We start from the raw sequence: 25365 nt of genomic DNA, 5'->3' as shown, positions 1-25365 counted from the left end.
TCGCAACATGATCAGATAGAGATTTACCATCAGATAACCCCAACATATTACACAGAAATCATCATTGCATAGAAAATAAGTGAATATTCATCTAATTAAATGATTTCTAGTTTATCTAAAGTTTATATAGAATAGGCATATATTTATAGCATAATTTGTCATAGATTGCTCCTGACTTTCCTACAGAGAAACATATATGCAAAGCAAATGGCACCAGTTTTATTTTTTTGTGAGTTTTTTCTTTAAACACAGGTATATTTCTAAGGTGGCAGATTGAATTTCTCACAAGGTCCCGTTTTCTGCCCCTGCATATTGTTGGAGCGCTTACTTTATATACTGGTGGTTCTCAACTGGTCTAGCCAAGGGGTGGCTAGACCAGGCTTTTAATTTTTACAAAATTTAAACAAAGCGTCCACTTAGAACACAAACAAATAAAGCATATTCCAAGAATAAATAGAGACGGCGCTTAAAAATTAAATTTCCTTTGCTGGAAATTCACTGTACTCCAAAATAAAGTATGTAATTTACAAACTTGAGACGTTCACAAGTGACTTGCAGTCCATTCAGAATGGACTGCAACCCACTTCTGGACCTCGACCCACCAAATGGGAACCACTGTACTATGGCCCCCCTCGTCCCTTGGGCCCCAGTGCCACTGCTCTGCCTGCCTCAATATTTTCACCCCTGTCTAGAGGCTTTCTTAATGAAGTCACATATTGTTTATATGATTTGACAACTTAATTTAATTTCATCTTATCCCTTTTAACATTTCTTTTTGTATTTGCAAAAGTAGCAGCCAGTTGGAATTAAATTTCTCTGTGAGGAGAATAATACAGTGTATATTTTAAATGGCACACAGCAACATCATCAAAATGAGTTTTTTTTTGTAAAATAATGGGATACAAAACGTTTTCTACAAACAATGAGTATATGCATCAGATATGCTCAATGGCTGTGTATCTATCTTAAACTTGCAAGTAAGAGATATTTCTGACGTTAAAGAAAAAGCGACTTCAGAGGTGCTGCTGGAAAACGCGTTGTAAAGTGTGATGGGAGACCTTTGGCCCCGCTCTGTGGATTAGCACCGAGCTCAGACCATCGACACCTGATAGCTGCAGTGGCGCACAGTTTGGATAGGAGGACTGGAAGCATGGCGTTGTTAGTTTGGAAACATGCAGCGGAAAAAGAGCACACCTTCAACGGCAGGAGACCAACTTAAAGCTTTGTCGTTGACATTAGCGGACGTGTAGTCCTACCGAAAGAACCTCGCGCGTAACTCGCGCAGCCCCTTGGGCGCATTTCATGGAAATCTATAGATGACAAGACCTGCACGCTGCGGGTTGTTCTCGGCATCTACAGGGATCTCTAATGTGGAACATGGCGAGAGGGATGAGGGGAGCTCATCTCTTCGCTGTATTTTTTACTTTTTCAATAACACTTTTAAGGGAAGTAGATGGTCAAGGATCTTTTAATGACATAACAGGTTATAGTTTGAGTCCTCCGTATTTCAATCTCGCTGAGGGGGCTACTATCTCTGCCACAGCAACCTGCGGTCAGGATCAGGCTGGGACACCGAGATATGAATTATACTGTAAACTTGTTGGAGGACCGGCCACTGGACTTCCTACTCAGAATATACAGGTAAGAAAAAGTTTCATCGCAATAAAGTTTTCGGTCCGTGCGTAAGAGGTGAACAACAGCATGCAGGCGCTGCGATAGGAAGTGACACTATAGCCGGATACATAAAGTGAACAGTAAATTATATACATCATATAACTATTATCAGAAAGTATACTAAGCATTTATTTATGAATATGGTCCTTCACAAATGTCGTTGTTGTCTTTGTAAATGCTCTGACAATTCAGCCCTGACCAAGTAGTTCAACTGTCAGAAACAGTTTTACACCATTGTAGTTGAGTTTTCCAAAAGGAAATGCCCTTTCAAAAGAGGTCCTGTTCTCTTGGGAAGGACACTACTGTACATTACTGCAGATTGACATGGCTGTGTGAAAAACCTTTTGCTGAGATTTGTTTGTAGGTGCAATATTTTTCATATTTGCATGAGGTTAGTTATTGGCCAGTGCCTGCCCCCATTATAAAACCTGCCTGTGTTTTTTTCTACAATTATTTGGGTGTGCATGTTTCTGAATACCAACAATTTGACACCATTTAGCAGAGGTGTGGACTCATGTCACATGACTTGGACTTGAGTCAGACTTGAATCACAAATTAGATGTTTCTAGACAACTTGACAAAATAAAAAATAGACTTGCAAACTGACTTGGATTTTAACACCAACGACTTATGACCTCATTTAGACTTGAGCCCTTGACTTAAAAATACCCGATACCTTCCCCAAAGCACAAAGATTAAGAAGTTATTTAAAAAGTGTGCCATGAATCAATTAATTTCTCTTTATTTCCTGAATTTACCAATGTCAGCGCTATATATTCCTGGCAAGTCGACACTGTGTTCCTCAAATGACCAGCGTTGTTTGAACCAATCTGACAGCATCCAATCAAGTTGCAGGAGCGAACCATAAAAAACAGATGTTACTTTACTGAACGCTAGTTGAAAAATTATACTTAAGATGATTTTATTTGCGTATAATAACCACACAGTTTTAAACAAAAACACGCCCCAAAAAGCGGTATGCAAAACACAGTTCTAAAATTACAGACAGACATGCAACAACTTCAAACAACTTATTTTAACAAATAAATAAACAAATATTACAAAGCATTCATGAAAAATGTAATATATTATTATTCTGTTGTTTAATGGCATTACGTTTTGTGAAAAGCGTGTTATGACTTGTTTAGAACGCAAAATACAAAATGTAAAACGTGGAGCTTGTCAGTGTTGCCTTGGGACTTGAGTGTAATGACTTGAAGCTTACTTGCGGCTTGCAACACAATAACTTGGTCCCACCTCTGCCATTTAGGGTCAGTTCTGTGACTACTGCAACTCTGTGGACCCAAACAAAGCCCACCCAGTGACCAATGCCATTGATGGGACCGAGCGGTGGTGGCAGAGCCCTCCTCTCTCCAGGGGACTGGGCTACAATGAGGTGAACGTTACCCTGGACCTTGGGCAGGTGAGATTATCATACTTTACTCTGCTATGAACAGCTGTTTACCTGCTGCTACCTGCACTGTGAATGATGATTGCTGTGTGGTGACAGGAAAATATAGCACTTGGATGTTAGAGAGGGAAGAGAAGGAAAGTTTTCTGCCTTGGTAATTGCTCTGCTGCTGTGTAAGATGTCAATTTTAGGAGGTGGCAGAGCTGTATTTTTTGCACCGTATTCTTCACAGTTTTACTTCTGGTGTTTGATTTGCAAATATTCCAAAAATTATTATGCTTTCAGTTTGAGTGATCATGTGAATAATGTCCTGCAGTTGGGTGCTTGCCAGGAATCAGATTCATGCCCCTTTGGCCAGCGAATACGCCTCCATCATGACCCGTGTCTTTGGCAGGAGTTTGGCTCGCGGCCCGTAAAATTGCACCTCACGCTCAATTATCCACTGTGAGGAAAGAGAGGAATTCTTTCTCTGGATTAGGGATCAGAAGGATGTAAAATCAGATTCAGAGAGTGCAGGTGGAGACCTGGACCTCTTGTGTAAGGAGGGTTTTTGACCAGTTCTGGAACAGACTTAAAAAAGAGAGCAACAAAAGAGCTCCTCTCCACACGTGTTGCATCTTTGGCTCCCAGTGGGCACTGTGTCAGACAATGGGTGTGGGCTTTTCTCTCTCTATTTTAGGCAGACTGAGCTGGGCAAAGATCCTATACGGCTAAATATAGTCCACACTTACAGGAGGATGGACACATGCAGGGCTTGTAGGGATGTCTGACTCTAATACGTGGTAATGCTCAGTTTATTTGGGAGCCGGGAAAGTAGCATTATTGTATTATGGTGTGCTAAAACGAGCGTGGCTAGATCTCTCATGGTGACTACCAAAAGCATAACACCCTGCCCTCCCTCACTACAGCACCACATACACGCACCTGTCACACACATTTTTCTTTTTATGGCATCTGATGCAACCACCAGGACTGTAAACAGTGCTCACCTGCCACCATTGCATGCCAAACGGTTGTTTTAGCACTCTGTGTGCAGAGCAGAAAAAACAGACTCTGTGAGAAAAAGGTTGGTATGTGGCGGCAGATTTATGATTTACTAATGAGAACTTTATCAGTTGGCAGCTTTGCAACCTCTGGTGTATCAAATCAGCAAACTCAGCATTTGAAGGGCTCTTCTATATATGGAGGGAAAAAGCCTATATTGAGAGAAAGACCTGAGGAATATGAATACAATATCACTTTTATAGAGGGTTTGGTGATTTTCAACCAGCTTTGTATCACAACAAATGTGGGTGTATGCATACAGGGTTTCCCACACATTCATTTATTTGTCGAACATTTGTTACTTGTTTACTTACTCGTTGATTGTGCTTAGTCTAAAAGTTTGCTTTCACTCTGCAGCAGCTCCCCCCCTTATCCGTCGATCTGATCAGATCGTAGATTAGCTGTGATTGGATCGACAGATCAATTATTCACCCTTAGACTTAAACTGCTGAGGAAGAAACAGAACTCATAAAGAATTTCACCTGCACTGCGTTCATGGACCTGCAAAAACGGCAGAATGAGGAGAGGGGACACAGAATGATAAGACATAGATTGAAAAAAACCTGCAAAGTTTGGCAAAGTGGCATGCAGCAAAGGGCCAAGGCCGGAGTCGAAGACACAGCTTCTATACATGGGGCACCCACTCTACCAAGTGAGCTACTGTGCGCCCCATGAACAGCCATTTTTAATGAAAAGACCATATTCCTAGCAGTGAAAGATTTGTTTAATGATGAAGGCTGTTTTATATCTTAAGGTTATGATTTGCATTTGGATTTGAGTGTTATATTTGCCTGCCAGAGTGCTTTTTTGCACCCCTCCACCCTGCACATGCATTAGAGCTGTCAAGCTGTCTGACTGTTCCATGTGAAGCTGATAGCTTTGTACAGTAGATTTTTTTCCAAAGGATAAATGATGTCTTCAATGAACTATGTGGGCGAGACCCAGCTGAATGGCTTCTGTGGTTTCTTTCAAGACAAACGCAGGTGGCTGTTCAGCTGTAATCTATATAGGTCTCTATGGAGATATTAGATAACAGTTGTTTATGTTAAAATGACTAAGTTCAAAGAGCGAGGCCTTTAGACAGGGCTGTTTCCGGTTTTTCTGTATAGAGGATTGTTTGAAGCTAGGTCTGCCAAGTTTAGAGCTAGACTAATCTGACTTCAGTGAACTCAATTGTTTGTCAGAGAATTTATACGGAACTGGGCATGAAATTTTGAGCAGTATTTGACAGAAAACCTTGTCAAATGTTTTATCATGGGTCTGGCTATAGGGATGGCAATGTCAGTCCGTCAGCTGTACACCACTTTGGTCCAGACTGAAATATCTCATGTGTGGTCTGATAGCAGCTCTTACAGCTCCAAATATTAAACAATGTTTTGGGTGCACAGATGTGACAAAGATTAAAACAAACAGAATACCTGCACTCAGGGATACATTTTCAAATTTAATGTGGATAGGGCTGTGGCGATGCGTCGACGTAAACGATTACGTGAATATGTCGATTCACATAACATGCGTCGATGCGTCGCATTGTTTCACACAGCATGCGTAATGGGAGCATGAGCAGCACCAAGCGTGTTGTTTTTTGTTTTAGCACTCATGTTATCAAGTTAAATCGTGCACACTGCTCGCCTGAGCAGCGCTTGTCAGGCGCGTCTGAGCTGCGTGTCAGCTGCAGCATATCTAGAGAAATGGTGGCTCGTCATTTTTTTATGTGTGACGCTCGTGTTTGTTGACTCTATACCACTTTATACTGCAGTTTTAATTCTCTCTCTGTCACAGAGATGAGTAAATGCAAAGATTGTTTTACCTCAACTTTCTTGCTTGCCTTTCAAAACAAAAGCTATCTGACTGTGTCTCTGTGGACAGAATGCCATCAGTTGCTGATGCAATGCATTTTATTTTGAAACATTTACAGGATGGGGTTGTCAGCTGTGCAGGAGATTGTATAACTTCATAAATGAGTGGAATATGTGCTTATAAATATAAAAATACAGCACTTTTGTAACTCCTCCTAAACATGACTTAGTTTTAAATTGTTTTATTGATTTTGCTGTTGGATTGCTAAATGTAGATTGCACTACATTCCTTTTACTTGAGTGGAACAAGCTCTTGCATTCATTTTATTTTTGGACAGACTTCATCAGACTGTAAAACACAGATTACCAGTTAAGACTGGGCTATTTTTTGTTGGAGAATAATGCCCTGCAGTGTATGACAAGTTTTAAAATGTTATTTTCGGTAAATTTGCTGTTATATTAATCGAGTAATAAAAAAATAATAGTTAGATCAATAAAAAAATAATCAATAGATTAATTGTTTAATTTGAAAAAATTATTGATAGATTAATCGTCAAAAGAAATAAACGTTAGGTGCAGCCCTAAATGTGGGGGAAACAAAAACTAATGTTTTTTTTTAGCTGTTGATGGCTTTGGACTGAAACATGTTCAGTTTTGTTTTGTCCACATTAAATTAGAAAATGTATCCCTGAGTACTGGTGTTATGTTTGTTAAGATACATGGATATATATTTACTTGCATGAAAAGATACATTTAAAAGAAAGAAAAAGGAAAAATACAGGTATGTGTACAAATGTATGCACATGAATCGTAATTATACTACATACTAACCCGAATGCCTGCCATACATTGGTACTTAGGTATTACTGTTGTGAGCCTGTTGATGTTAGCATTTGCCTTGTGTAGAGCTCAACAGAGCTGTGGACACTTAGTCCTGTTTTCATTCAAGCATTATCTTCAAATCTTGGTGCGACTTTCATTAACCAGCCCGAAAGTTGAGTGCTTCTAGTGACAGGATCACTCCCTAAACTGCCTCAAGCTCGGTGTCTCTTCTGGATAAGCCCTGTGTCTCAGACAGGCCAAAGCCAGCAGGTTAACTGCTCCCTGTTTTTGCGACTTCTTTGCTTTTGACCCGTGACCCCCTGTCTTAAATGAGAAAATGACCTCAATAATCTTAAACTGGCTTCTGTACAGGTAAAGATGGTGTTTGGCATAAATGGCGTGTTTACATCATGAGTATAATTAAACCAAAATGGGCAAATTTGAGTTAAGGAGATATTTGTAAGAGCATGGATCCGATTGATTTCATTAAAATAGATTTGCCTTCTGTATGTTTATTGCCATTTTGTTTTGCCCGAGTTAAGAGTCAGTACAAAAATGTTTGTCCATCCCATTATAAATTTATTCCACATTTGTGCCCACCAAAATACAGGCTACATTTCCAGGAACTTTTGCCCTCACTCTATTTACAGAGCACAGTAGGCAAGCTATTGTTCTGCTAAACATTTACACCACATATCAGACAGCCAGTCACTCCTTTTTTCTGGGGAATGTATTTTTAGGAGCCCTGACCACATGCGCTTATCTGCCTGAGTGAGCCCAGAGTAGACCATGCGAGGCAAACATACCAGGGCTTACTGCTGTCTGTCTCCCATCTGATGAGACTGAGCTGCTTTTGATTGGTCGGCGTCAGTCACTGAATGAACATCGGACATTATTGGCTTTGATGAACTTCTGGTTAGCTGATGTTCAAGGGACTTAACTGGCATTTTTATGAAGGGTTAAGCTGTGGATTATTTCTGTGGGTGACAGGTGTTTCATGTGTTGATGATGTGGTGTGTGTGTGTGTGTGTGTGTGTGTAGTGGCTTTATGGCTTTAAATACACAGATTGCAGAATATCTTGTTGTTTATCTGTGATTTATAGGTTATTTGTTCAGCAGGCTGTGATAATGGATATACATGCTTTTCACTTTATAGGGGTTGTGACCAAGCAGGGCTCGGCAATATGGCTAAAAAATATTATTTTGATATTTCTCCTCTAAACTACTGTAGGCTACTTAAATACAAAATCATCAAGTGAACTATAGTAACAATAAAGTTAAAAAATTAGCCACTGTCATGTAATTAAGTTCAATAAAGTATTATTATATGTAATCAGACAGATTAAATAAATAAATACATAGATAGATAAAGCAGAATTACTGGTGATTTTGTTTTGATCACCTGGCTTGTATTGCTCTGGAAGTGTTGCTGTTTTTGCTGTGAACTTGAAACAGTTAGCAGGAAATTGAACTGATACAGCTGTGGCTTTAAATGTGAGGCTTTATTCACTGTGAGCTAGAAACAAACTAATAGCTCTCCGGTTTATATATTAAAAATATTTGCGAGTCGCACTGTGGCTCCCTGGTCGCAAAATCCAATTAAATAGTGAGTGTTTGGGATACAAAAACAAACACCTTGCCTGCTCACCCATTGCAGCTCAGAAGAAAGTGGTCTGGATTGGCGTATAAGTGTGTGTGACATGTTGTGTTTGAGTCTTTCTCTGTGTGTGTATCTGTGAGAGTGAGACAACCAAAATGCCCGAGCAAGTCTAATGCCAGCTTAAAAAAATTATGTGACAAATTATACTCGGATGTTTGCGATATATTCATTTTATATATCGCACCCTGACGAAGGCTTGTATGCCGAAACATGAAGGAGTTTGTTTTTAAGGTTCATCATGACAATGCCATAGAAATAAAGGCATTTTAACATTTTAAGAGAGTGCTCCTTTTCTTGCATTTTTAATTTTTTCATGATACTGGTCTGGTTCAGGTTAGTGCGATGGCATTGGCACCGCTCACAAGTCTGCAGCCATCAAGAAACAAAATTTCCAAGAACTCAATTTTAGAGACATTCCCTTGGAACCTAATCCCCTCTCTCAGGGGTCCACCTCCCACCGCAGTTGAATGTTTTATTTGCAGCCGTCGCCCCCTTTTGTATTCGAATCCTTCTAGGCGGTATTGTGTGACATCCTTTCTGTGCTCTCAGACTCTCACAAAGGTTTGCTTCTGTTTAAGCCTCCCTGAAAGTGACCTGGCCCTCTCCTTTCACTCGATAAATGGATGGAAATGGAGAGGTGGTGTAATTCGGTGGTGAGAAAGTACTTAAACAGAAAACACACACAAACACACAAGTCTTAGACTAAAAACAGTAGTAGTAGAGGAGACATTAAGCCACAGCCGAGCATACATGTATGATCATGTGTGCACTTGTGTGTTGCTGCATCCTTCCAAGTCATGCAACAGGTGGTCAGCAAATATGTAGCGGCTGTAATCCTAATTGAGGTGTCATTTTTTGAATATGCCATCAAAAAACTCTGAGAAAAAACAATGGATTAAATGTCGTTGAATCTTGTCGTATATGCTTGGTAATAAAGATTTGTTCATACACTGCAGCTAGCTCAGTCCGACCCAAGAGACAAGATTGGCTGTTGGACTTTAGCTGTGGTGACGATGGAGGTGATGTAAGCGCCCGTGTTTAGCCGGGCTGCCTGAGGCGCCAGGCCAACCCAGCAGCTATTTACTACTCTGCTAACAGCCACCTCGTGCTAGTTAGCAGTATAGCAGTCAGGCTTGGCGAGTGCATCACGGGTGACTGTTGGACAGCAGTTCCTCCTAAATCTGGAACTCCTATTTGGAAAAGCCTGTGGGGCTTCAAGTGGGATCTCTTAACCTTTTCAAGGCCTTTGTCATCAGTTCATACGTGGAAATGTTAATCAGTTCACAGGTTCACTGACGCAGGCATTGATGCAATAGGATTTTTTCGAGAGCAGGAGTTTTCCTAGGCCAAGGCTTTCATGAATAGTAGCACACCCATATGCAAGAGATGAACAGAAATGTTGCATCAGGGCAATATTGCAATATAATATTTACTCACATATATTTTTGGTTGAGCCAATTGTAACAAAGATTCATAACTTAATTGAGAGAGATTATAGTGAACAAATAACAATTTGAAAATCCAAAATGTCTCACTTGCTTAACAATTCCTAAAAAAAACTTAAACACATTGAATACAATTACATGCACAAAATATACCCCCCCCCCCCACAACATTTCTACAAGGGCTGCCCTTTGAAAGCTGGAGATTTGAATCTTTTGTCAGAGACCCTCAGTTGACTGACATTGCGTCAAGTAGAGCAGCACTTTTTTTTTGCTAGTCAGCGTGCTGTGGAGGGTACTTTGGGGGGTGTTTTGGTCCCCAGATTTTTCTACAGAGTGAGTGCTTTTGACTTTCACACTACTCTTTGTGAGCTGCAGACATGCAGGCAGTGGCACGGAAGAAAAGCAAGGAAAGACCTTCTTCTTTAAAAGTGGTGAATTTACAGCTCACAGCAACTTTATATGATACAGTCTCTGGCTTTTGTTTGATATCTAGTGTCGGCAAAATTGCATATTTATGACCTGTCATTAGCACTATTAGCTTGTTTGCTATACGACACGAGTCGGGGACAACCCTAATTCCTACTCAGCCGTTTACATGGCTAATGAAAATGAGCATTCCACTAATTTTCCCATTTACATGTAGCCATGTAAATGATTAATGATTGCCCTAAACAGGGAAAAGTGGAATGGCAGGGTTTGTTCAATTTTTTCACTGGGGTCGGACTTGTTTGACCATGTGAACACTCCCTCCTTCTTTCGTTTGTTCAACCCCATTCCTGAAGAAGTTGGCGTTACAATATTTGTGCATATCCAAATCCTGTTGATGTCCCTATGATGTCTTTCATGTGGTTTAAATGAGGTGTGTTTCTCCTTTTGATTAGAAATGTGGGCTTTTCTTTTGAACATGCATTCATCTCTACCACAGTCCTGTACTTGTGTAAAACATATCCTTGGCAACGCACAGAGCTGACCGAAAACAGACAAGATGGTGTGTGCTACAAACTGTGGTAAAACCTCGTTTGAGAAGCATATTCTGAATGCAATGTGTGAAAAGAAAAGAATACTAATATAACTGAATATTATCAGCATATCTCACGTCTTAACCAGAGAATGCTTAATTCGGCGAAAAGTAATAAAAAATTGCTAAAATATTTTTATATTGTGAACAATATTTGAATGTATGTGCATGTAAGCATATTCACTGATGCTGAACCCTTTATGTCATAAGCCCATTTTGAAGTCTTTTAAAGGTTCATAATGTTCTTTCATAAATAGGCAAACATGTAGTGTTTACAGCCGAAAAGCAAACAGACAATTCTTGAGCAGCTGCTTTAACAATGTGAAGATTGCTATCAAGTAGAAACTTGCATCTACTGTATGGATTTCTGTTACACCTACAGCTCTCTTGGGTCTTTTGGCCAACTATTCATTGTCACCACATAACTAATTCTGTCATGGAGACAGAGAAAAATACACCAGACTACCCCTCTCCTCCTCCACCGCCCACCTGTTGCACACAGACAAACAGTTGTACATTGCATTGTTACAAGCTGGAGGCCAACTGCTCCTCCCCACTGAGCTGCAGTGTGCTCTGTCTGGCAGGGATGATCCACTCGAACAGAAGGTGATGCCTCCTCTCCTTTGAGTTGCATTCCTCTTATCTCACATCAGACTCTCCGCCGTTCACTCAGATGGTCTCTTTCTGTCAGGATGCCTCTTTAACTCTAGATACAGTCCTCTTGGATCTGCGGTGACCTTGCTTGTAATTTGGCATTAGGATATTCAACATTTGCTTCTTGACTGTACTTGCTGCAAATGCACTTATTGATGTTAGATTGCTAAATTACATCTCCTGCCTGTTGAGATCAATGGCAGTGGCATAGATCAGATTAAGCATTGGACAATATGAAATGATCGTGTCACAATCATCCAGACCCAAATAATAGCAATTTATTGACAATATCTATTTAATCATCAAAATATGCTTAAAACTGTTAAAATGGCACTAAAACGTACTTGAAACATTTGAAGAAACACATTTTAATCATTGTATCACAGATAGGATGCACATATTTTTTAACAGTCATAAACATCATGTCTTTTGATATATGTCAGTGTTTGATAGAGTGCTGCGATTCTTTAGGCTTGTGGAGTCTCTTTTATTGTTGGTTGCCCTTTGGTCGCTACTGGACACAAAATCCAGGATTATCCCTGTAATGTAAATTCACCATGATCATCTTACTGTAATTGTTTTTTTATTGCGGTCCGTGTCCAGAGCTCAACAATCAAGAAAGCCTGATTGCCTTGTGCAAGTAAAATTGGGTAGTAAAAGACAATTAAATGCTTTGTTTTTTTCCAGAGCTGATTATGGAAGTAGCTAAGGAGTGAGCCATCTTCTTCTTTCTCTTCCATGTTGAGAATTGCACATGCAAAGTGCTGATCAGGCACTCACAAGATAATGGCATTGGGTAAAGAGAAGGTTTATGAATTGAAGTGCAAGCAAGCATTTTAATTATCCTGGAAACAGGAATTTTGTTGGAAGGTGTTAAAAGATGTGTGCAAGATAGAGATTAAACACAACAATTAATGTAAGTCTTTGTTGTTATTAGATAACTGTTAATACATAAACTGTTTGCAAATAGGAAAGTAAAAATTGGCGCTGGGCAAGTTGATTTCTGACCTATTTGAACAACTGGGCAAGTGGAAAAAAAGGCAAAAATGAATGCTGAATCCTGCTAAAAAAATCATATTGTGATTACTTTGACAGATATTTCAAATGTGATATGTGTTGTGATTTAAGTAGCAATGGCGATTTTACTTTTTGTTTTCACTGAATAAAATATAAAAATGACGATGGTGGGATTTTTGCTCTGGCCTGTGCTGAATAAGCATGTTCCCTTGCGTCTGGAACACAATTTGTAGGCTGCGGCGTCTCTGCAGCACCACAATGCTTCATTTATAATGGTATGTTGATCAAATAATAGCAGCTCCTGTGATTTTGGATATTGCACTTGATAGTGTGATTTTGATAATATTTCAATACATTCTTAGCCCTAGTCTTGACACCTCATCTTCACATTGTGGCATACAGCACCTGCTATAAGGGCAATACAATAACATTAGTATATCAGATGCACGGATTAAGAAATAAGAGAGACAGTAATTGTTGCAAGTACTGTAGTTGCTGATTGAGAGGCTGTGAGAAATTCCTAGGCAGTGCAGTTTACCATCCACTTCATTTGATTAATACAAAGAGATTATAATTGAAGAAATCCACGTGGCAGGCACAGTAGCAGGAGCAACTGGCAAAGGGTCACGCAATCAGGCCTCTTTTTTTTTTAGATCTTAGATATTTCTATGATTATGAAAAGCTGCACCTCTATTACCTGAAGCATTGCTGCTAAAGTTTGCACGTAAGGGTGCACATTTATCACTCTTGCTATCAAACATGCCAACTAGGCATTAACTGGGGTTCCGTACTCCAGAAATGATAACACATGCAAACACTACGGAGGCATGAAATGTCAGGGGTCAGCAGATCCAGGAGTGTGACTGTGTGTGTTTTGTCAAAATGTATTAACATATTGTGTACAAATGTTTTGAGAGGGGAAATGTTAATACGCTGTTGTTAAAATGGTGTTTGGTCATGAGGGAATTGGTTGGCTGTGTTGCTGTGCTGTGTTAATTAGGAGGTTAGAGGAGGTCTGGATACTTTATACCTTGTGTATGTGACACTATTATAGGGGGTCAAGGTCAGGAATTTGAGATGGGGGGGGGGCAGGCAGAGAGGCAGGGTGTCAAACAGTCCATACCTGCCACAGCTCACCCTCTGACCTTTTTGACACCCACACACATCCTCCTACGCTAAAAACCTCCTGGCATGGCACTCTTGTCTAAAGCCTGAGGCTGCAGATGCAGGGAGGGGCGAGGATGGCTCCGCTCAAGTGTTATTCCAAGTGTTTTTGCCACAAGCTTGTCAATCTGTTTCATGTCTTCATACGCCACTGGAATCCTGCGCTGGTGTGCTTAGCATGCCATCACGATATTTCATGCTCCCTGCAAACAATACGTAGGTGCTGGACATATTTCAAGAGTGTGTGTTTAGACTGGCAGGACACAGTTGGAGAGACAGGCCTGAAATTAAGAGAAGCCGTGCCAGGACAGGCCCTGTCTTCCAAGATCTCACTGTCTGTTTCTCGCTGGGTTTGTTTCCGGAGAATTGTTCTCGCCATCACTCAGTTACTGGCATCAAATCAGTGTTAGATACCACAGTGAACAGCATCACAGCAGTCAGGCTAGATGAGAATTCAGCCGAAGTTCTTTTCTGATGAAATTAAGTTACTTTTTTTAAAAAAACAAGACCTAAATTGTTTCTAGTAATTAAGGACACTCTTATGTTTGACTGACTGTGTCTAGTGGACAAACCAATAAACAATATCAATGTTGGTTCCTCACCAGTAGGCTTAAGTACTGAACATCAGTGAGTTTTTTGTACTGATTGAAATGTGCTTTAAGTACCAAAGGTTAGCATGAATGCTTTTGTCTGATTAGTTATAGTATTGGCACCCTGTGTTTCCCCTAAGTTGCCTGCTTTAGCCTGATGGATGAGCAGGTGCTGAGGGGGAGGTTCTGACGAAACGTGACACTCATTTTATCACCTAAAACCACACCAAATTTTGTTTTTAAATGTATCACTTTATTGTTTCTTTATCTATTTAACAGTCAACCTACTTTTCCAAATATTCATGGGGTACTTTTTGAAATTCACATGCTACTCTTCACATCGGCATAAGTTAGATCCTCCACACAGCACTTATTTAAAAAGAAAATATATCACTTTTAAAGTTGGTACACTATCATTATTTCCTTCTTCCAATACAGTGGTGAAGAACACCAGGAGAAAATGCCAGAAGTTATGTTTTCATCAAAACCGAGAATGGCATCACCAACTTGTTTTAACTGAATGTTTTCTGGTCTAGCTCAGCTAAAATCATAAAACACCAAATTTATCAGCACATTAGTATGTCATTCACTACCATCTGTTTGTAACTGGTAGCCTACTCGCAACTTTATCTTTACGTCACCTGTGTGACCAGGACTGGGCAATAAACAAAATTATGTTATGACTATGATATGAGAATAGAAATCATTTTAGATTTCAGATATAGTGATATCTGAAGTGTTGTCTTTTCCTGGTTTTAAAGGCTATGTTACATTAAAGTAATGTATTTCCTGAACTTAACAGACAGTTTTAGCTCTTCTATTATTTGGCTTTACCCAAGAACTCATTATATCAACGTTACTGGTGATTACTTATCAGAAATACAATTGTGTAAATATTTTGTGGAAACATCAAGAGTCAACCCTACAAAATTATCACAATATCGATATTGGTGTATTTGGTCGAAAATATTGTAATATTTGATTTTCGCCATATCGCCCCCTCCTGTGTTTGTTAACAGTTTGGGTAACAGACACATGACTGTCCTGCTGTTATGACACTATAGAGGAGGACAGACTGTTGAGTGACCTAGGTGATATTGTAAATGAGGTTTATTTTTTGTTTTGCCACCCTGTTTATGATGACTTGAAGGATATACATTTTACAAAAATTGTGTCAGTTTATCTGAATTTCTTTTGATTGGTTGAATTTGAAAAACTTTTTTGTTGAAAAATTCCTTGCTCAAGTTTGGGAAAGAAGGCAGAATATTTTGTTTAAGACCAAGCTGTAAAATAATCTGTAATCTTGAAATGAAATGCATTGAATTATTTAACTGCTGCAACTTTAATTTTGGTGTCTTTTAAACCCATGAGGGTTGGGCACATTGTGTGCATGACACAAAATTCAAAGAAATTAATCAATCAGTTAATCAATCATGTTATCACAGACATGTGAACTAACCACACACTGTTCACAGACTCAAAGTGGCGTCACCATTGCAGAACGAATATTGGGGATGGATATTTGGTGTAAATTTTGACATTAAAATAGATTTGTTTTGGGCTGGCAGGGGTTCCCCTTGCATAATTCTAGAAGAAATACTAATATTTCTTCTAGAATTATGCAAGAAATATTTCTAATTCCCAGCTCATTGAGTCCACTCGTTAAAAAATGTGGACTGAAACACGTCAGTTAAATGACATGCAGACTTGCCACTCGCCAAGACGTTACACATTCTGTAACAAACCGCAGCAGAACTGGAGCTGATTTTTTGAGTGATAAAGGACATTGTTATTCTTTGGAAACAGGAGAATCTCTTGTTGTTACCAACTTAATCTGTACACATGACAAGTGGTGGAGAAGATTTTCACTGCTGCGCATTTCTGTCTGTGACAGGTTCCTGAAAGCAGGGGCACGCTCTGCTTTGGGGGCATTAGGAAGGAAGGGGAATGTGGCGCTATGTTTGGAGTCTGAGATGGGTCCACATGCCAGCCAGCACGTCTCTCGCCACCCCTACCCCTTTTTACCATCCCCCCTTTCTTGCTCTCCTGCCTCCCTTTCCCTGGCCCTCCCTTGACGTCATCGCAGCCCGTGTGAACTAAACTTCCTCCTGGTCCTCAGCAGAACCAGCATATTGATAGAAGGCAGCTCCTCTGGAGGAGCTTTGCTTCTGTTTTTAGCCGGATGACAGCCCACGTCTTGTTTGCGTGTGCCCTAACCCATTTTTGCACATCCTGTTGGATGTGGGTGGAAGCGTTCTCTGATTAATTTCAAGACACACCCCATTCAAAGTCCAGGCCAAGAAGAAGCGTTTCAAGTTATTTTATTTTCTTACATATTGTCTGTTTTGCTCAGTGACAACAGTGATTAAAGGAAAGTCAAAACCTAATGATTTTGGTGTTTGTCATTAGGGGTTGTTGACAGTTTTCAGAGAAAAAGTCCAGACAGTTTCCCAGCTGACCTCTGAACTCTCTCACAATCCATCAACCTAAGAGATACTTAAACTTCAAGCCTTTACTTTTCAAGGTTTGGGGGGAAAATCCATCAAAATAATTGTGGATCCTGACACAGTCCATGACTCATTACTTTGCTTTGATATGTGTGTTAGCATAGCTCCCCGCCTCACGCAAGGAGAGAAAGCTACCCGAATGTTTCAAATGCCCGCTGGGGTTTTCATCAAGGCGCTGAGGGATGCTAGACGAGTGTGGGCCTGCCTTCATCCTCCTCAAAGAGAAGACAGTCTGTAGAAATGTCTTTTATTTCAATAGCACACAATATTTCAGTCATAGTTTTCATTCATCACCCCAATCGCGAGGGCACGTACCACGAGTTTAGCAAACATGCCTACAGTTTGCTGTTTTTGACGCATGTTAAATGTTGATTTAGGATCCACGCCAGCACTGAAATTGCAAAGAGATAAACTGTGTTTCAGCCCCACAGAAACAAGACAGGGGTGTGGTGGTCAAGTGTAGGTGAGGCTTTTTGTTGACACTGCAGGTGTCACGTGCAGGCTGGTGTCACTGGGTTTAAATTCCAAGCCATGCCAAGTCCGTGCCAGACCTTAACAAAGAGTGCTTTGACTATCACGAATTACCTTTCCATTGTACAATGTTCAATCGAGCTGAAGCCACCCGCTTTCAGGACTTGATGAGGATGTTGATGAACTCCAAAGGAAACATACTGTGCAGCTCAGAGTCTGACAGAAAGCTCAGTGTTGGCAGAAACAATCATTGGCATCATTTTCTGCCCTTGTATGGACTGTATAGTCTGATGAGAGGTGGAGATAGAGAGCTCAGAGAACAGACGTAGATCATGTGGGCTTAGCTGATGTCTTTTCACTAACGTTGCTGCACCTGCACCACTTTTTATTGACTCCATGCTGACAAATGTTGGTGAATTGTTTGTGCTTTGCTGTACGGCCACACAGATAGTGCTGAGTTCAAGCTGCGAGAATAAAAGCTCAGAGCAGAGGGCCTTGGCCTTGATTCAGTGCGATGGCACAGTCCTCATCAAAGTCATTAGTTTGCTGGCGATTGTTTGCAGAGATACAACAACCAAGCTGATGTTGTGTCCCAGCTTCCAAAAGAAAGGAAATAGAGTATTGTCAGAGCTGCCAGCCAAGAATGGGGCCTTACTTGTAAGAGCAAGCAGAGCACAGGAAAGCACAACATAATGGAAAAAAAACCCTTCTTAGTAGTGACTGCTTTTTTTTTTTTTGTCCGTTCTTTGTGTTTTGTGTTTTAGCTCTTCCATGTGGCGTACGTCCTCCTCAAGTTTGCTAATTCACCTCGGCCTGACCTCTGGGTGCTGGAGCGCTCTGTAGACAACGGCAGGACCTTCACCCCCTGGCAGTATTTTGCACGTAAGTTCCCATGTGATTGTCTTTTTTCAACATTTTACTCCTGCACACTGCCTCATTACTTGTGCTATGAAGCAAATGTTAAACATTAGAATTAAATTGATCTCTGGCGTTGCTGATCATGGGCATTATGGGCTGGAAAATCAAAGCTAAAGTAGCCATTTCATACAACCTACTAGTAAGTTTCACAACGACTAATGCTGTGTCAGCCACTGCTAGTTATAAGTTAAAGAACAACGTAACTAAAAGATGCTAACAACACCTACTAGTCTGACTGTCTAGTCAGTGCTAGTCATCGATTTTGGTGTGCAACAGACTCTTCATATGAGTCTGAGTCTGACTGAAGCTCATGCACGGCAGAATTTCTCCAGTGTTTCCTCTAATTCTAACACTAGCTATGTTAATGCGTACCAGTATTTCAACGGTTGACCTAGTGCTAGTCCTCTATAACTATACCCATATCCACACCTCGTTTAGCACTGCGCCTGTGCTGGAGGAAGTGGGAACGAAAGCAAAACCTTGCACTTTTTACTTTTATGTGGGAAATTTATGTTGAACAAAGTATTTATTATAGCAGAAAATGTGTCTGGAGGAGAACTTTAAGTAATTAATTTTCTCTTAACTTAATGTCTACTATTCAGTATTGCTAAATATGTATAACGTAGTATTGATTTAGCACATCCCGAGTTGTTGAAAGCGTTTACATTTTTTGTTCAGTGCACCTGGCAGCATGTTTTCTCTTCAGGTGCAACAGTAGTTTGTTTGGCATAAACAGGAGATTGGAAAGTGATTCCTAAGATGTGCACTGCAAAAACACAACAGCAGCACCCATTTATTAACAAAATCCTGTCAGAATCAGAAAAACACAGATATAGAGGATTATTGTCTTGTAATAAGCAGTTGTTAAATCAGAATTAACAGATATTGTTTGGAGATAAGCCTTTTCTTATGGCAGACTGCATGACCCTATATAAGGAAATGCGCAGGTGTGTCTAACAGTGGCCCACTAATCCATGCTAGAAAGCCATCATGTGGAGTACCAGAGCTGTGGAACTGGCACTGCTGAGTATAATACAGTCATTATTATTATTATTATTATTATTATTATTATGGATTACACCTGTGTCTTTCCTGCCCTGACAAGTCAAATTTAAATTTCTGCTATGAAAAAGACCCACTGTGAATAATATAAATTTGTTTACTAGCACACGTTTCCTGACTCACTGATCAGCCTGCTTAAGAATTTAAGACAGGAAGTGTGTGTGTTTGTGGTGTTTGGAAAAGAAGAGGAAATCAAAATGAACAACAGAACATTATTGGTTAAATGGAATCCTGGATAAATTTCAGGCTTAAAACCTTGATGCTCTGGGGGTAGATTTTGTTTAGCGGTGGCAAGTGGTGGCATGCAGCACATTTCAAACTTAACTACTAGGCCTGTAATGTCATACCATTTCTAAGTTATCTAAACTGAATATATCCTCACGATTTGCAGAGTTGGCATATCAGAGTTCTGATATCTAATATCCTGGAGGCACCTGTGCACACTGATTTCCAGGAGACACAGCTGTGACTCATCAGATTTACAATATCAGAGTTTCTCTTTGCAGCTTTGCAAGTACAGGTTCACGCACAGCCTGAACTTCTTAAACAACTCTCATGATTCATTGACTGAGAATCAAGGCCTTTTTCCCTTATCAAAAACAGATATTATTGATTATCTATTTTATTTAATTCTCATATTAAAAAGCAAGATGTATCCATTCAACATTACACTTAATCCTACAATTGCATAAAACAAACAAAACCTAACCAGTGCATTTAACGAAGGTGATGAGTACTAGGCACTCATAGGGAGAGCAGGGCGTGTCATTCTTGCGCTATCCTGAGACTTGCAAATTTGACAGTCGGGTTAGTGCAGACCTCTGTTGGGGGGATTCGGGGGAACCTCCCCCGGCACTTTTTTAGATAAACAATCTCTGTTTTGATGTTTTTATGCACAAGCACCTAAACACAACAATTGCTGTATTATATTATTTGGTGATAGAGAGAAGCTCCACAGAAGTTATCCATGTGATAATATTAATGTCTTTACATTAAAATTGAAATTAAACTTTTAAGTAATATGGGGTGAGAGATCAAAATACTTTTCAATGATTATTTTTTACTTTTTGGCAGATTCAAAGCGCGAGTGTATCGAAAAGTTCGGAAAGGAGCCCAATGCTCGTATATTACATGATGACGACCAGCTCTGCACCACAGAATACTCTAAGATCGTCCCTTTGGAAAACGGAGAGGTAAAATTTTGCATCAAGTTGGTGGAATATTAAATCAAAATTGCATTATTTTATGAGGTATCAAAACAATCTTGTGAAATAAACACATTTGTGTTGTACAGATTGTGGTGTCTCTAGTCAATGGTCGACCAGGGTCCAGAAACTTCACCTACTCGCCAGTGCTGCGAGACTTCACAAAGGCCACCAACATCCGCCTGCGCTTCCTTCGCACCAGCACCCTGCTGGGCCACCTGATCTCCAAGGCCCAGAGAGATCCCACCGTCACACGCAGGGTGAGGCACATACTGTGCAATATAACACGAAAGTGTCATGCTGGCAGACTCTTGTTTTCCATTTGGGAAAGCCACATTTACAACTCTGCACCACCTAGCCTCCAGCTTCCTTTATGCTGACACAAACACACTGACCTGCTCCCTCCTGCTCACACATTCATCCCTGTCAGGAACCAATGCCAGATCTTTCTGTCCAGTCATCGTGGTAATTCAGCTGGGACAGCTCCTCAAGGCTGCAGGTGCATAATATGGCACTGCTCCTTACAGCAGGAGAATACATTATAATACAAAACTGCACTGTAAAATCTGAAAAGTTGAAAAAAAAAACCAAAACACAAAAAAACCTTGGTCACCAATTACATTGAAAATTGTAAGTGAATATTACTTTCAGTTTTAAGTTATGTTACATCTAATTGTTAAGCTTTCCTAAAATGTAGTTGCATTTACATAATCAAAGTTAAATTAACATGTTCTTTTTAATTGTTGGCAGCTCAAGTAAACTAAGTTACTCTGACTTAACTGATCAGTGGGGTTTACTCAGTAGTATTTAGAAAACGGATTACCTCAGATAAATAAAGTAAGTAATAACAAATAATGATTAGTTTGCAGGATTATTTTTCCTACAACAAAATTTAATTATAAGCATCTACAGACAAGGTCGGTATTTGTGGAAACAAATAATGTCATCAACACAGATTTTCTTGTAAGGCTCATAAAATATCTTTGGAAAGATCTAGAAATATTAGAAATTAAATCTTTTTAACTCTTTTTAACTTAGCTTAATGTTTCAACAGGGCTTCATGACACAGTTTTACCACAAATGCCAATATTCAGTCAAGCTTCAGCCAACTTCCATATGCATATTATGCACACACAAAAAACAAAAATGGTGCTAAACAGTACCCAATAGCAATCTGTGGCTCGTAATCACAGGGGAACTCAATTGTTGCTTTAACAGGACTTGCAGATATCCTAATGCCGCCACATGCAAAATCTTCTTTGTCGTGGTCATGTTAAGTCAGTTAGTTTACTGAAGTTGCAAACACCTTTTAAAGGTAAAATTCAAGTAAGATCAAGATTTTACAGTGTTGAGAGTAATGAGGCTAAAGCCTATATGTTTCTTGATTTATGTCTGAGTTTGAAATCCTCTACCTTTGCTTTAGTAAAACTTTATAAAGTAAATCGTTTGAAGACGTAATTCCTGAGATGTATCCTCAGGTTCATGTCCAGAACAGCTAATTAATTCTGCTTTATTTGACATGCTGAGAATAAATCAGTGATGTCAGCAGCTGACTCTTATCTTATCTTTTTTTTATGCACTGATTCACTCTATGAAACTGGCCGTAGTTCGTTTTACATTTGTGACTCACTTCCACTGCCAAGCAAAGCCAGACATTTGTTCTGGTGTGGGTGATTTTACAGATAACAAAGGTATTACTTTGAAATGTATCTGTTGATAACATTTTCCCTTTTTTTCTTTTTTGACAGTATTACTATAGTATCAAAGACATCAGCATTGGTGGACGCTGCGTTTGTCATGGGCACGCACAGGTGTGTGGTGGGGGACGACACCAGGACAACCCAAACAGGTCAGTAACGCTCTTTATCTCAACCACTACTTTAAATATTCGAGGCAATACATTTTTTGTGGAAAGTTGTGGCTGAAGCATTTTTCATCACTCATTAATCATAAGCTGAACTGCCTCCTTATATGTGTTTCAGAAGTTAACTTTGAAGTATAACTTCAACCAGTAAATCCATTTCATTTGTTTGTTCATTAACAGAGTAGAATAGTCTTTTTGTACAATGTTCTGCTGTGTTTAACCAATCTGCTGAGATGACTTAATGCTGGAAACATCGAAGCAAAACCACAGAGATGCAGCCAAATCGAGTGATCTGAGTGATAGTGAATTGTCTCTCAGGAATGACAATGACCTCATACATTTGTGAATTGTCATCACCATTGTAAAGGGCAGCATATGTTTTTAGTTACTCTGTTTACTGGCTGTGACGTTGCAAATAGTTGTTAAAAGGGCAAGATGAGTGATAAAGTGCTGCTTTGAATCACTGTTGCCTTCTGTATTCTGAGCAGCTAAACAACAGGGTAACATGGCATTCAATCATGCTTCATTGTGTTTCATTGTTTGCGAGAAACTTTGGCATTTTAAATAAATGTTCCTAAAGGCTTAAAGCCGCTCCTAATTAAAAATGACCATGTATAAAGTGAACAGTGAGAATTATCACCTGACTCTGAAGTGCCCTTCAGCTCTACGAAGCATTTTAGCCTCTTTCAGTTGTTTTGGCTGTACAGCCCCCGTCTTTACTTTTTATGCCTCCACGCTGGCGACAGCTGTGGCCAAAGGAGGTTGTGTTTTCAGGTCGTCCGCCTGTCCATCCATGTGTTCCATTTTTGTGAATGTGATATCTCAAGAACGCCTTCAGGGAATTTCTTCAAATTTGGCAAAAATGTCCACTTGGACTCAAGGATGAACTGAGATTTTCATGGTCAAAGGTCACTGTGACCTCACATCTGTCCTATTCTTGTGAACGTGATATGTCAGGAAAGCCTGGAGAGAATTTCATGACATTTGACACAGACTTTGGCATAGACTCAAGGATGAACTGTTCAAACATCTTTTTGGCCATAGTTCAGAGATTCATATGCTAATCATGAGAAAATTTAAAACCAATTCCTAATAGGATAACATGCTAAAGTGATAATATTTATATTGAGATACTGAGATACTCTTCAAATACTGAATTGGTGACACTAATCTTAAACTGTGCTAATTGTGAAGTTCCTCTGTACTGTCGGGTTGAAGATGTGTGTGAAGCATCAACATTTTACATGTAGCTTCTTCCATATTGCATCCATATTTGAAGCATTGTTGACTGTCTCTGCTACATATGAGTCTGGATAGACATGCATGTAATTTGCAACTTGACTAGTTGGAAATGGGCATACAACCACAATGCACTAATAGTAGTTTGGATCTGTCCCACTGTTTTCTGAAAAAAGCTCTTTGCCCAGAACCAAATGACAGACTGACAAAGTTAGCACTAGCTAGCTAACAGCTTGAAAGCCAGATATTTTCCTCAGAAGATGGTGGAGACCAAAACAGAGCTAAAATTAGAGGGAATGTTAGACTTACATTCATCAGGTTGTCTGAAACATGTCGATATAAATAGGCAGCTGCTTGCTGACACATAACAACTTAATAAGGTAATAATATGTCTGTAGCTACAGCTTGTTCTGTCCTTCAATTAATGATGGACTGGACAAACTTCTGCTGCAAATAAAAACCTGAGCATCACTAAATCCAGGTGTCTCATCTCCTGTCTGCAGACTCCAGTGTGAATGCCAACACAACACCTGCGGTGAGTCATGTGACCGCTGCTGCCCAGGCTTCAACCAGAAACCATGGCGTGCTGCAACTGTTGACAGCCCCAATGAGTGTCGTCGTAAGTGTACATGTACAACAGTTCATTCAGTGTGTAAACAAATCCACACTCTGCTACTCCCCATGCTGCTGGCTTCTTGAATTACGACCCCCGGAGTGGACCGAAGTGTCCTCTTGCCTCTGTTATTGAAGCCCTGTTGTGAATGCCCTGTTATGGTATTGTGCAGAGCCTCTGTGAAGAGTTGAGAGGACATTCCTCATATGGTCTGTATGATGAACAGCACAGTGTACAACTAGCTCCAGGATAACTGCTTTTTGTCAGCTTAGCCAGCTAGTCAGCCGGTTAGCCAGGCCCACGCCAGCCCACGAGATAGTCCCCCATGCCAGCTTATCAGCGAGCCATCCAGTCAGCCAGCGTAGCCTGTGTCAGCTGGAATCTAATTACATTGGACTGTTGACAAATTTCCCCTTTATGAAAAATGACCTTGAAGCAGCCACAAATGAGAGAGAAAGATGGCGAAGACTCTAATTAGTGCACACATGCAGTGGAAATGCACCCTAACTATTCATAAACATTAGTAAGACACATACAGGAAGAGGATGTGCCTTCTTGTATAACTTGGATTTTATAGTTTCTCTTCATACTTAACAACCAGATTTAAAACTCCTTTTTTGAGAATGAGTAGCTTAAGGTGCTTAAATACAGACAGGGGAGTCAGAGATAATTTGCTAAGGCATATAGAATAATTCTGTGTGTGTGTCTCGGGGCTTTCCTCCTCAGCCTGCCAGTGTTTCTCCCATGCCTTCGACTGTTATTACGACCCCGAGGTGGAAAAGAGGGGAGCAAGTTTAGACACCTACGGCAGGTACGACGGAGGAGGCGTGTGCATCAACTGCCAGGTATGAAATACATGTCAAGTCTAAACTGATTCCTGTGTGTGCATGTGTGTGGTTGTAGGGGAGGAGGGTATCCAAAAAAGAAAAGTTCCATGTTGTCTGTCCTCTATGCAGCATTTGATACCACAACGTTTACTCTGAAACTTGTGCAAAAGGGTTTATGAAGCCGAGACAAACTTTGTCCATTGCTCATTGCTCTGCACTCTGCTCTTATCACTCAACAAGTTGATTTTGTGCCATTTTCTGTTGTTAAAATAAAGTTACATGAAGTGTTATGTTAATATGATATGCCTGCAGAGATTAAATGAGAGCACCGTGTCCCATCAAATGCATCAATTTATGTTTC

At 40.1% G+C, this 25365-nt stretch overlaps 1 protein-coding gene across 1 annotated transcript in view; it reads left to right on the top strand.

Moving 5' to 3' along the window:
- Nucleotides 1–1353: 1353 nt before the first annotated feature.
- Nucleotides 1354–25365, top strand: part of LOC121950945 (laminin subunit alpha-3-like) — a 78432-nt gene continuing 54420 nt past the window's right edge. The window contains exons 1-8 of the mRNA XM_042497082.1: nucleotides 1354–1641; nucleotides 2945–3097; nucleotides 18041–18158; nucleotides 20331–20449; nucleotides 20551–20721; nucleotides 22210–22310; nucleotides 24068–24183; nucleotides 24904–25022. Of these exons, the coding sequence (XP_042353016.1) occupies nucleotides 1369–1641; nucleotides 2945–3097; nucleotides 18041–18158; nucleotides 20331–20449; nucleotides 20551–20721; nucleotides 22210–22310; nucleotides 24068–24183; nucleotides 24904–25022 (1170 nt within the window). The 5' untranslated portion in view covers nucleotides 1354–1368. The remainder of the gene's footprint in view (nucleotides 1642–2944; nucleotides 3098–18040; nucleotides 18159–20330; nucleotides 20450–20550; nucleotides 20722–22209; nucleotides 22311–24067; nucleotides 24184–24903; nucleotides 25023–25365) is intronic.

Source organism: Plectropomus leopardus, chromosome 12 (genome assembly GCF_008729295.1).
Source record: "Plectropomus leopardus isolate mb chromosome 12, YSFRI_Pleo_2.0, whole genome shotgun sequence".
Classification (NCBI taxonomy): Eukaryota; Metazoa; Chordata; class Actinopteri; order Perciformes; family Serranidae; genus Plectropomus; species Plectropomus leopardus.
This window is presented reverse-complemented; position numbering and strand designations above follow the sequence as displayed.